This window comes from Pseudorca crassidens, chromosome 1 (assembly GCF_039906515.1).
Source record: "Pseudorca crassidens isolate mPseCra1 chromosome 1, mPseCra1.hap1, whole genome shotgun sequence".
In the NCBI taxonomy this organism is placed as follows: Eukaryota; Metazoa; Chordata; class Mammalia; order Artiodactyla; family Delphinidae; genus Pseudorca; species Pseudorca crassidens.
Window position 1 is genome coordinate 120,942,333 of NC_090296.1, and position 13,795 is coordinate 120,956,127.

Here is a 13,795-nt window from a genome sequence, read left to right on the forward strand (position 1 = left end):
TGTAGATGTATTTCAGCTCATAAATGAAGAATGAATGAAAAAACTAACACATCATTTTGCAACCACTGATGAAATTAAATGAGTCTAGGCAGTGATGATCAATGGCTGCTAACTTCACGAAAAAAGGACAAGAGGACATTCCTGTGGAATGACACACCACCACATAGGAAGTAGGTACAAAATCTGGGGGGAAAAAATCAAACCTGAACTGATCAAGCTTCTTGATCTGATTACCAGTCCATAGGAATTACAAGAGAAAGAGGTACCTAGTAAAAAAAACAGTAAGGATACAATAACAAAATTTAGCGAGGATAACTCTACAGTAGGGGTCGGCAGAGTATGGCCCATGGAACAGATCTGACCCATTGCCTGTTTTTTTTGTGGCCTGTGAGCTAAGAATAGTTTCTACATTTTTAAATGGTTGGGAAAAAACTAAAAATAATATTGTGCAAGATGTGAAAATTATATGAAAATTCAAATTCCAGTGTCCACATATAAAGTTTTGTTGGAACACAGTCATGCTCATTTGCTTATGGCTGCTCTCGTGCTACAGGGGCGGAGTTGAGTAGTTGTAACAGAGACTATAGAGTCTGCAAAGGCTAAAATATTTGCTCACTGGCCCTTTACAGTAAAAAAACAAAACAAAAACCTGCCAGTCCTTCATCTAGAGGACTAATGACCCAGTTTCTTCAACAGAAAAAAAAAAGGGGGTGGTGGGGAAGAGATGAAATGAAGAACCAGTAGTTTAAAAGAGACTTACGAGACATATTACTTGTCGTAATATGTGGATCTTATTTGGCTCCCTATTCAGAAAAATGAAGCAACATAAAATAAAATCAGAAATGTGAACAGGCAAAGATATTTGATGATACTAAAGAATTGTGAAATAAGATTGGCTATATTATGAAAATTGTGACTGGAAGATGGATGCATGGTAGTTCATCATACTGTTTTACAGTTTTCTCTACCGTCATGTATGTTTGAAAATCTACGTCGAAGAGTTAAAAATAAAAAATTATTTCAAAATAAAAGTTTCTTAAAAATCAGTTCAGGGGTCATTTCCTCTGGGCCTTGTAATATAATGCCTCTTTTCTGTGCTTCTGCAGAAACATGGAACTTGCCACATTGATTGTTACTGCTAAATGGTTTGTTTGTTTGATTCCCCCAGACTATCAGTCCCTGAGTGTGGGGAACGTGTGTTATTTGACTTTGAGTCATAGAATCTGGCACATAACCTGGTATATATTAGATCTTCAATAAATATTTTTGGAACAGATTGTGACTTTTCACAGCATATTGTGATTTCTAGATGTTAAACATTCTAAAACATAGTAATCTTTATTTTCTTGCTCAGTTCTTGCTCTCATGGAGTTTGCAATAAAGTGGGAACTAGAAAAGGAGGGATAGAAAGGCAGATGTGTACATAGATATTACAGTGCACAGGACCTCCCGACTGCTGAATTCAGTGCAGGCTTTTAGCCTTTATTTTTTACTCCATCCTGGGCATCACCTGACACTGTTGACCATTCTCTACTAGAAAGTCTCAGTCCTCTAAGCTTCCATACTCCTCTATCCTAGACATGATTTCTTGGTATTGGCTTCTATTCTTTTTGTCTGATAGTAAATTTGGTATTTCCTAGAGTAGTCCACTCTCTCTTTCTTCCTATCCTGTACTATCAATTCCAAACCATTTTTCCACCCCAGTACCTCCAGGGCATGTGACAGACTCATCAGTTAACAGTGGCTTCTTAGGCAGTGATTTTTGGCCAGGTCGGGCAACAGTATCCCAGGCACTAGGGAGAGAAGCTCCTTCGGTGAGTGTGATTCATTCTCCCTTCCCCTTGGGCAGATTCCATGTCTTTTTTAACGCCTAGCGCAGTGGCCGGCCATAGTAGGAGCTTAGTGATGGTGAGTGTTTCAATAGCAGCAGCTACAGTGTGCTGTGGGAGCACAGAGCAGGCCACTTAACTGTCTGAGAAAGTTAGAAAAGGCAGCACAGAAGAGTCATCAGTTGAGCTAAACTGAATTCACCAGAAGGACAAGCCTTAAAGGAGATTCTAAGAGGTGGATTTTCAAAGATAAGGAGCTCAATTATTAAAATGTAGGAATATATGAATGATAAGTGGTTAGGTACACAGAATTCTTTACTAAATCTCCACATATTAGGATTAAAAAGTTCTTTCTGCATCTTGAATAAGATAAGTGTAAGTTGGGAATTCCCTGGTGGTCCAGTGGTTAGGACTCTGTGCTTTCACTGCTGAGGGCGTGGGTTTGATTCCTGGTCAGGGAGCTAAGATCCCTCAAGCCACATGGTGCAGCCAAAAAAAAAAAAAAAGTAAGGTGTTCTGCATCATCGGACAGGTAACAAATTTGTGGACCTCACTGTTCCCAAGAAATGATATTGGCATGAAGTATTTTGTTAATTTTCATAAAGTTCCATTCACTCAAAACTTACTGAAACATGTTCAAGTGTCAAAGACTCTAATAGGTGTTGTATGTTTAATGGTAAGCAAAACAAACATAGCCCCTGCCTGTTACATGGGGTTATAGTCTAGTGAAAAAATAAACATTAAGTAAATAATCACTACAGACACACACACAAACTGTGATAAATGCTATGAAAGAAAAAAGTACAGGGCTATGGGAAAGTGTGATAGTGTGTCCCAGTTGAGATTAGGGTGAAATGAACAGTATTTAGAGGTTAATTAGGTAAAAAGTCAGAGGGCAAAGGCAGAGGGAAGAGATGTATGAAGTTCTAAAGAAAGATGGTTTGGACAAATTGAAGAGGAGGAGCCATTAAGTGGCTCACCTCAGAGGCGTTGCTGGAGAGGAAGGCCGTACCCATTCCCGGCATAGCCACTGCAGAGTCCTGAACTGAGGGGCTGCTGGAGCTGACCTAGTAGCCTTTGCTGAATATTGTGACAGTTGCTGAGGATTCAGGGGGTAATAAGACACATTCTAGAACCTGCCTTGCCCTGCCTAGGGATTCTTATTCTTATCAGGGACAAAGAAATGTAACTAGTTACAATACAGCATGATAAGTACACTAAGATCCTGAGAGGGCATAGAATTCTGAGAGGTCAGCCAGCTTTGCCTTGTGGGGAATGGTTGAGGTACAGCAGGGTTTTCAAAGATCAGTGAAAAAGGAAGGCCATTTTAGGAACAAGCTATACAACGAAATCAAGGTGTGAGGAGCCGCCAGATGCAGCAGTGACGGTGTAAGTGGAGAGGATGGTGAGATGGAAAAGGCTGGGGATTGGATCTCTAGGACCTGGGGATTGATTGGTATTGAGGGAGAAGTGAGGAAAGGAGTCCACCAGGATACCAGGTTGATCACTTGGGGTGACTGGTGAATGATGTCGTTCACGGGGGTGGCAATGTGTGGGAATGGCAATGTGTGTGGAGAAGAACTGTCCCAATCTGGGTGAGTTTACATGGAGGGATCTGTGAGCTAGCCAAATGGAGATGCCTCATAAGACACAAAGTGGACTAGAGGTAGGAGGAGGTGAGGCCAGGCCAGGGCCAAGAACTGCTCATTTCTTTTCTAATAAACTTTTTATTCTAGAATAGCTTTGGATTTACAGAAAAGTTGTAAAGATGGTACGGAGTTGCCATAGACTTATCATTTATTTAGGTCCTGCTTTCACCTCTTCCTTGAGTTTATGCCATATTGGAATGGGAATCCTTGTTTGCCTAAATATTCCCACATGCATGCATGTCGGGTTTAATGTGGTTCAAAAATCAAAACAATATAAAAAGATATATAGTAAAAAAATTTTACTTCAACCCCTGCCCCATCTGCACTGTTCATTCCCACTCCCTACAGATAACTGTTTTTATTAGTCTCTTGTGTACTAATCCTTCCAGTTTTTAAAATGTAAATACAAGCAAATAATAATTGTATGCTCTCTCCCTTTCTTATACAAAGGTACCACATCATGGACATTGTTCTGCAGCTTGCTTTTCTGCTGAACAGTATATCTTACAGATCAATACATATAGACCTGCACTGTCCGGGAAGGGAGCTACAGGCCGTATGTGGCTACTGAGCACTTGAAATATGGTTGATGCAACTGAAAAACAGAATTAAAAAAAATTTTTTTAAACATCTTTATTGGAGTATAATTGTTTTACAATGGTGTGTTAGTTTCTGCTTTATAACAAAGTGAATCAGCTATAAATACACATATATCCCCATATCCCCTCCCTCTTGCGTCTCCCTCCCTACCACCCTACCTATCCCACCCCTCTAGGTGGTCACAGAGCACCAAGCTGATCTCCCTGTGCTATGTGGCTGCTGCCCACTAGCTATCTGTTTTACATTTGGTAGTATATATATATGCATGCCACTCTCTCACTTTGTCCCAGCTTACCCTTCCCCCTCCCCGTGTCCTCAAGTCCATTCTCAACGTCTGCATCTTTATTCCTGTCCTGCCCCTAGGTTTTTTTTTCTTTAGATTCCATATATATGTGTTAGCATACGGTATTTGTTTTTCTCTTTCTGATTTACTTCACTCTGTATGACAGACTCTAGGTCCATCCACCTCACTACAAATAACTCAATTTCATTTCTTTTTATGGCTGAGTAATATTCCATTGTACATGTGTGCCACATCTTCTTTATCCATTCATCTGTCAGTGGACACTTAGGTTGCTTCCATGTCCTGGCTACTGTAAATAGAGCTGCAGTGAACATTGTGGTACATGACTCTTTTTGAATTATGGTTTTCTCAGGGTATATGCCCAGTAGTGGGATTGCTGGGTCATATGGTAGTTCTATTTTTAGTTTTTTAAGGAACCTCCATACTGTTCTCCATAGTGGCTGTATCAATTTACATTCCCACCAACAGTGCAGGAGGGTTCCCTTTTCTCCACACCCTCTCCAGCATTTATTGTTTGTAGATTTTTTGATGATGGCCATTCTGACTGGTGTGAGGTGATACCTCATTGTAGTTTTGATTTGCATTTCTCTAATGATTAATGATGTTGAACATCCTTTCATGTGTTTGTTGGCAATCTGTATGTCTTCTTTGGAGAAATGTCTATTTAGGTCTTCTGCCCATTTTTGGATTGGGTTGTTTGTTTTGATATTGACTGCATGAGCTGCTTGTAAATTTTGGAGATTAATCCTTTGTCAGTTGCTTCATTTGCAAATATTTTCTCCCATTCTGAGCGTTGTCTTTTCGTCTTGTTTATGGTTTCCTTTGCTGTGCAAAAGCTTTTAAGTTTCGTTAGGTCCCCTTTGTTTATTTTTGTTTTTATTTCCATTTCTCTAGGAGGTGGGTCAAAAAGGATCTTGCTGTGATTTATGTCAAAGAGTGTTCTTCCTATGTTTTCCTCTAAGAGTTTGATAGTGTCTGGTCTTACATTTAGGTCTTTAATCCATTTTGAGCTTATTTTTGTATATGGTGTTAGGGAGTGTTCTAATTTCATTCTTTTACATGTAGCTGTCTAGTTTTCCCTGCACCACTTATTGAAGAGGCTGTCTTTTCTCCATTGTATATTCTTGCCTCCTTTGTCAAAAATAAGGTGACCATAGGTGCGTGGGTTTATCTCTGGACTTTCTATCCTGTTCCATTGATCTATATTTCTATTTTTGAGCCAGTACCATACTGTCTTGATTACTGTAGCTTTGTAGTATGAAGTCTGAGAGCCAAAAACAGAATTTTAAATTTTATTTAATTTACATTTAGGTTTATAAATGGAAGCACTGTAAAATATTTTCCCATTAAACTCAACTCTGTTGTTTTGGTAGGATTGCATTTCACTTTAACCATTTAAAATACAGCATCTAAATTGAAATGTGGTATAGTGTGAATGGTGCACTGAATTTCAAAGACTTAGTACAAAAAAAACTATTTTAATAATGTTTTACAATGTTTGCATGTTGAAATAATAATGTTTTTGATATATTAAGTAGTAAAATTTTACCAATTTCTTTTTGCTTCTAAAATGTGACTACTATTAAAATCACACATGTGGCTCAAACTGTCATTTCTACTGGACATCACTGATACAGAGCTGTTTTTTTTTACAGTTGTATAGTATTCCATTGCATAGAGTATCATACTTTATTTAACCAGTCCCCTGTTGATGTGTACTTGTTTCCAATCTTTTACCATTAAAAATACAGAAATGCTTAACCTTGTCCATGCATCACTTCATATGTGTGCAGGTTGATCTGTGAAGTGAATCTCCCATATTGAGGTTGCTGGGTTAAAGAGTAAAAGCATTCATAATTTTGATATCACCATATTGTCCTCCATAAGAGTTGTACCAGTTTGCACTCCTACTAGCAATGTGTGTATGTGCACTAGTTTCCCCACATACTGCCATTTTAAACCACAGAATCTACATGTTGGGGATGTAGTAAGGAACATGTTTCTTTTTGCTAATTCTGAGAGTTTTAAGAAGAAATCACAGATGGTTTGCCTAATTTATTTTTTCATTAAACCTCCTATTGATGATAAAACTTTTAGAATCACCATTTTAGAATGGACTCTTTTTTTCCTTTTGTTACTGAAAAATGTGAAAGAATTAACCCAGTTTTCCTGGACTACAAATTTCTTTGGAAGTTGTAGCTTTTGTCATATTCAGATCTAGGAAGAGAGACTTTGTGAGAGTTCAAAAAACTTTTTGTTTTTTAAAGAGCTGTAGACTTCTCACATCCCTCCAGCAGCCTCCGCTGACTGTGGTGGACTAACAGTACAAGGCAGATGCAGTTGCATGGTTTTGCATACTGTCCGTTTATCAGTTCCTTGGATGAGTTCTACTGAATTGTAAACACATTCTAACTTAATGGGCTGCGTAACTGAGCTTATAAGTAGCCATAATCATTAGACAGTCCACTCCATTTACTTTATTAGTAAACTACAGAAAAAGTTTATCTTTACACCTTTAGGATCCAGCAGTTGTCCCTCTTTTGAGACTTGTGTGCCCTCTACTGCCCTCTTTGCCTTTTTGTTTTTTCAGATTGAAATGAAGAACTAAGCATTCAGCATCCAAAACCAAATTGCTTCAAGTTTTCCATTCATAGGAATCTGAAAATAAGATTCTCATGAAATCTCACTATATAGTTGGGGATATGGCAGATAACTTAATAAATGAGTATAATGGAAACTCTTGGCTTCCAGAGATTATAAACTCACATTTTGGCAAATTCTAGAGGCATAGAAATGTATCTTATAGCAAATATGACTATGGGCATTTACTATCTTTAATAGTTTATTGATTTTCAATATGAAAAGGTTAAGAAAAGGAATAAAAGCTGAGACTATTAATGTTGATCGTGATGTAGGAAGAACACTAAGGACACTGGGACTCACTGGAAGGGTCATCTTTGGTAATTGGTAATATTGAGTCATTTCTATTGTGCTTAAGTTACAGAATAAATTAATACACAACTTTCTAATAGGAAGCAGCTGCACCACAGCTATTCTTCGTGTCCCTTTTTGCTTCTGTTGCTAATTTTGTTTAATTATTTTGTTTCAGGAAGGGTTTTCACTCGTTGGTAGCAAGAACTGGTTGAAGATTGTAAGACGCATGGATTGTCTGTTGTTTGGAACAACGATAAAGGCAAGATGCTTTGTGGCCAACTGTTTTTTTTGTTTGTTTTGTTTTTGCGGTACGCGGGCTTCTCACTGCTGTGGCCTCTCCCGTTGCGGAGCACAGGCTCCGGACATGCAGGCTCAGCGGCCATGGCTCACGGGCCTAGCCGCTCCGCGGCATGTGGGATCTTCCCGGACCGGGGCACGAACCTGTGTCCCCTGCATCGGCAGGCGGACTCAACCACCGCGCCACCAGGGAAGCCCATGGCCAACTGTTTATAAGCAACTGATCATACCCTTCTTATCTGCTAAGTGTGTATGGGAGTGGGTGCAGGATCTTCTCTTTGCAGGTGAAATGGTACTGGGAAGAACACGTTTAAGAAAAGTTTGCATTATGAGCAAAACATGAAACAAGGAGTGTTAAGAGGCAGAAGCATTGTTAGTAAGAGGATGTTGCTGAAGAGCCAGGGCTTTGATTGATCTTTCAGTACCTGTCTGACAGAGCTGTGCAACCATTTTCCATCCCCCAGCACAAAATGGGAGGAGGTGGACTTACATCATTGTTTGTCTTGCTATTTAGATGTTTAAAAGGTGTGCATTTTCAAATACTTCACTAAATATGTCTTTTCGTTTTTTCTCTTTAATACTAAATAATAAAATTCCCTTTTATTTGCTTCCTAGCTGTATTAAACGTAAAGAATGATCCTCATCAAAGCAACATGAAGATTAATCACCTGGATTCTTTTCTTTCAGAAATAACTATAAAAACCAATCTGTTAACATTCACTGACTAGATAATATTGAAATTTAGGTAAAAGATCATAATTTTTAATGGTCTATAGACTGAGTTGAAAGAGGTGTTCAAGAGCATCTAATAGGAGGGTCTTTATCAGTCCCTCCAAAGGTTCCTCAGAGAATTCAGAAGGTCCGTGAACTCCATGGATTTTCACTGACTTTTTAAAAACATTATTAATTTATTTATTTTTGGCTGCATTGGGTCTTCGCTGCTGCACGTGGGGGCCACTCTTGGTTACGGCACACGGACTTCTCATCGCAGTGGCTCCTCTTGTTGCGGAGCACGGGCTCTAGGCCCACGGCTTCAGTAGATACGGCACGCCGCCGGCTCTGTAGTTGTGGTGCATGGGCTTAGTTGCTCCGCAGCATGTGGGATCTTCCCGGACCAGGGCTCAAACCTGTGTCCCCTGCATTGGCAGGCGGATTCCCAGCCACTGCGCCACCAGGGAAGTCCCTTCACTGACCTTTAACTGAAATATATCATTTCCTTCAATTATAAATGTTGACATCAGACCACATTTGCACCAGTAGAAATCACATATCTTCATATCACGTTTCAGTTGTTTAAGATATCTTAAATGTCATTTATGCTCATCACTACCCCAGTATTATGGTGGTTGTTAGTCCTGCTGCTAGATCTTTTGATTGAGTACATTAATAAGGAAGCATGTATATTATTAGTTTACAAATTAGTGTTTTAATATTGTAATGAATTATTTCAGTATACTTGGTTTCTTTTGTACTCTTATATATTTTATGTGATTAAAAACATTGTTCTGAGAAGGGTCCTCTGGCTTCACCAGACTGCTGAAGGGGTCTGGAGCACATACTCAAAACATTCAGGAGCCCCTGTTTTCATTTTACATGTGAGGAAACTGAATTCAACATAAGCCAATAGCCAACTAGCTGTCAGAAAACTGGGCCACCCATTGGTCTTCTGACTTCCAGCCCAGGACTGTGTCATGCTGCATGAATGTAGGTGTCTTACAAAGTTACACCATGCCATATGTCTGATATTTGAGGTTTAATTTTTTCCTGATTATGTTAAATTTTTAAATTAAAGAGAAAAATAAAAAATAATTTGATCACTCAAAAATAATAATTAACATTTTGAAGTTTTTACTAGGCATATATATTGTATCCATTAGGATAGTGTTCAGATGCATGTGACAGAAAATCCACATATAATGGCCCCCCAAAATAGGGGGTTATTTTTTTGACTGTATATGAAATCCAGAAGCAGGCAGTAGCTAGCAATTGGCTCAGCAACTCCACCCTGCTGAGGTCAACACCTTTGCAATTCCCTTGGCCTCTCCCTCACATTTTCAAAATGGCTACTACAGCTCTGTTGTATTTCCATTCATAGGAGACCAGCTTCATCTGTTCCTTTTGTAAGGAAAGTATAAACTTTCCTGTAAGGCTCTCCACCTCCCACAACCCCTGACAGATGTCTGCTTCTGTCTCATGGACCAGAACAGTGTACTGTGGCCATCCCAATCTGCCACGATTAGCAAATGAGTGTTTGGCTTTTCCAGTCTCTGGTGTGGATTGGCTTATGGCAAATGAACAGTGTCTGCCATATAGATAATTCATAAATTTGGGATTGTGGTACACAGAGTGCTTTGTATCCTGCTTTCCTCATGTAACGTTATATCTGGAACATTATACCAAGTCATTTCTTAAGTCTTTGAAAACACGATTTTCCATGACTACCTAGTATTTTTACTATTTGGATGCACCATGAGCCAGTTAAGTAATTCCTGATTTTTCACTACTGTAAAAATGTTTTGATTTTCGTAAGGATTTATTTACAGGGTTCTTGAGATAGAAATACTAAAAGTATGAATGTTTATTTTGTAAATGTGCCTTCCAGATAGGTTGTCCCTGTTTCTGCAGCACTAATGATATGTAAAAATGCTCATTTATCCACATCCTCTCCAACTGGATGATATAATTTAAATTTAAAAACAAGTTTCCAATTTGATAAGCAAAACTGAGCATCTTCGTTTAATTTGCATTTCTTTGGTAACTAATGGGAATGAATATTTTTTGTGTTTCTTAGCCATCTGTATTTCTTCTGTGAATCACCTGTCTACTGCTTTTGCCTAATTTTCCTCTTCAAAATCTTTACTCTATATATAGAGATTACATATAAAATACATGTATAGATGTTATATAGAAAAAAATGTATTTTGTGTAGTTATATAATTTTATATGTGATATTTGTATATATATCATATACTTCATATACAGATTTTTAAATATTTAAGTTTAGGATCCTTTTGTTATTGTAAATGGTATTCTTTATCCCAAACATATTTCTAGCTGCTATTACTAGATTTTTTCTGAATTATTTTAAATTTAGCTTCCTAACTAAACTTTTATTAGCTCTGATAATTTAATTTTTAGGAAAGTAATTTTATAATCTGCAAACAATGGTAATTTACTTCCCATAGTTTGTACTTACTACTTTTCTCACCTTACTGAATTATCTAGACCTTCCAGAACCCTGTAATTAGACAATTATACAGCCATCCTTGACATCTTACTGACTTGAATGGGAACCAGTATTTAGACATGAAGAATATTTCTGGCTGTTGATTGGATATTCTTTACCATGTTAGGGAGATAGTCTTTCAGATATAGTTTATTTACTAATAGTTTTATCAGGATTACCAATTAAATTTTAACACCTATCAAGATCATGATTTGTTTCATTTTTTTTAATCCTTTGATCTATTGATATATTAATACTGAGCCAACAGATTCTTCTTTTTGCCTTACCTGGCAAAGGGTACACAACTTTAGTGCTTCTTGCCTTGGATAACTTTTAGTTAACCAAGTATTACATAACAAATATTCTTGTTTAAATTGACAAATAGAAGTATTTTGAAAGAAAACTTTCATTCCTTTGACAGAAATTTAAAACTTAAATTCAGGGGGCAATAAAGATTATATTTCTTTTCTCTCTGTCCAAAATAAGTAGATTGTGTAAGATCTGCCTACTTGTAAGGTGGGCTTCCTTTTTTGCAGTAATTGTAATCAAAATGGTCTTGGCTGATTGGCTAACGTATCTGAAGAGACTTTGGTTCCAAGGAGTAACCCTAAACCACTGTCCCCACCTCCAGTAACTCACTGAAGAATTTTTTCATGGTTTTGTCTAGCTTCAGCCTTGAGTATCACCTCTTTGTTTCAAAGCAAAGGATCAAAGAAAATATTTGTCCCTTCTCTGGTGAAGTCCATATAACCCCAATCCCAATTTCTACATAGAGGAATTCACTTCTAGTGGTGGGGAAAACTGCTCCGGTGGGCTCCTAGTGGTGATGGGAAATTTCTTATACATCTGGGTGATGAATCTGAAACCAGCAGGAAAACATGCCTATGTTTGTGAGGATTTTCATGTCTCCTTGGCTGTCTTCCTACATGGTACTAACTGGGCCCTGCGTCTTCCTGCATGCTATACCCTGTAACATTAGCTATCTGCATGGAGATGCCATTCACACTTGTGAGTCAGCATTTAATTGGCCCAGTGCTTCCCAGATTTCTTGTATGTACGTGAAGATAAATGTACAGAGACAGGCACTTACCCTTAACTTGTTTCCTCAAGGAGTTTTCTATTAGTTGTAAGAACTTGAAATTAAGTGTTTTGAAGCAGAGTGGGAACAACTTAAAATATAGTAATTTGGGGAATTCGCTGGTGGTCCAGGGGTTGGGACTCCATGCTTTCACTGCCAAGGGCCTGGGTTTAATCCCTGGTAGGGGAACTGAGATCCCACAAGTCGTGTGGCGTGGCCAATGTGTGTGTGTGTATTATTTTGAGCTAATCTCCATAGATGATAGACACTGGAGACTGTTTATTTGGGACAGTTCATGGCTGTTAGTATATACTTGAAAAACTTTCATTTCACAACAAGGAGCTCTTTCTGACTTTTAATTATGGTATAAAAATAAATCTCATCAAGATTTTCAACCTAGGAGTCCTTTGTGTTAACCATGTGGCAGGTTTTCTATTGTGACACTAAGGATGTGGGATGAAGATATCTCATTTTCAGATTTTTCCTGATGTACCTTGGCTTTATCTTGGGTCCACATGTATTGAAGTGGTATTTCTGGTTTCTGATGATAAGCTCAAATTCTGTCCGAGAATTTTACAGAAGCAAACATGGAGCAAAACATCAGTTAGGCTATCAGACATAAAACCTTCCCTGTCATTTCTTGGAACTACACTTCAAAGAAACCCTTAACTGTCTGAACTCATTCTTAATGTACACTCACATATATATGTATATAGATACCTCTAGACAAGTGGTCTGAGATTTCTGCTCTACTTATATACTTAATAATTGTGTTTCTACATATAGCTTTCATCTAGCTATGAGGCATAATTTTTTATGTGATTATTTCTCAAAAGGTTAGATAATTACAGAATCATCATGGAAATAGCTAATATAAAGGTATTTCATATAGATGTACCCAGGTACAGTCTAAACTAGGGTGAGCTGGAAACAACTAATTAATTGTAAACAAGAAAGCTCAGTTTCACAGAAGACTAATAGAATTACCAAAACCTGAATGTAGAGTTCTCTTATCAGTTCTTTCCCCTTCCTTAAGGAAAGTTAGCTTTCAAAGACTCTTGATAATTTGGGGATTATTCATCCAAGAGAAAAATGGCTGAGGAAGTGAATAGGCAATACACAAAAGAAAAAATACGAATGACTAATACACATAAGAAAAATATTCATATTTTTTCATTGTTGGAGGGGGCAGTGATAATGGATTACTTTTATACTCAGGAGAAAAAAATTAAACGTATTAAAAAATGAAGAGAACCCAACAGAGGCAGTAAAGGGGGAGTGGTGTCTATTCTTCTAGACATGATACCTTACCACTACTTAGCCATGCCAAGTTTTCTATATCCTAAAGATGTGGCTTTGCTTGATGGCTTTATCTAAAAATTTAAATAGGGTAAACTGTGAACAGGAAAATCAAGGATTTTCACTTATAGGAACTTTCAGGATTTTGTTAACTGTGGTTAGAAACATTTTCCAGTTAGCAGTGTGACTTGTGTATTTAATAAATGAAAAATGCTGTTACTGTTAGCATCTGAATTTCTTCACAGAAGAAATTGAACAAAGGTACACAATACATACCACCCATTTGGGGTGGCTTTTGTGTAAGCTGAGTCCTCTAAAACTAGGCAGGATATCAGACTAGAAAAAGGAAACTAATTCTATTAAAATAATAGGTTTATTGTTGTTATTGTTACAATTTAGTTCTATTTTTAAACTTACAATTAAATAAATTTGATGTAGTTGCCACTTCTAAAAATTTGAATTGCATCTCTCCCATATTTGTGGACTTGCCAGGGGATGTAACTCATACAGCAAATTAAAGGCAACATGTGATTCATTTGTCTGTGTGATTTGTACATTAAGTCTGGCCTCTTTAAGGAT

The 13,795-nt window shown here is 37.7% G+C and overlaps 1 protein-coding gene across 1 annotated transcript in view; it reads left to right on the forward strand.

Moving 5' to 3' along the window:
- The window catches only part of REC114 (REC114 meiotic recombination protein), a 97,347-nt gene that overhangs the window by 69,823 nt on the left and 13,729 nt on the right, over positions 1–13,795 (forward strand). The window contains exon 3 of the mRNA XM_067753016.1: positions 7,492–7,575. Within this exon, the coding sequence (XP_067609117.1) occupies positions 7,492–7,575 (84 nt within the window). The remainder of the gene's footprint in view (positions 1–7,491; positions 7,576–13,795) is intronic.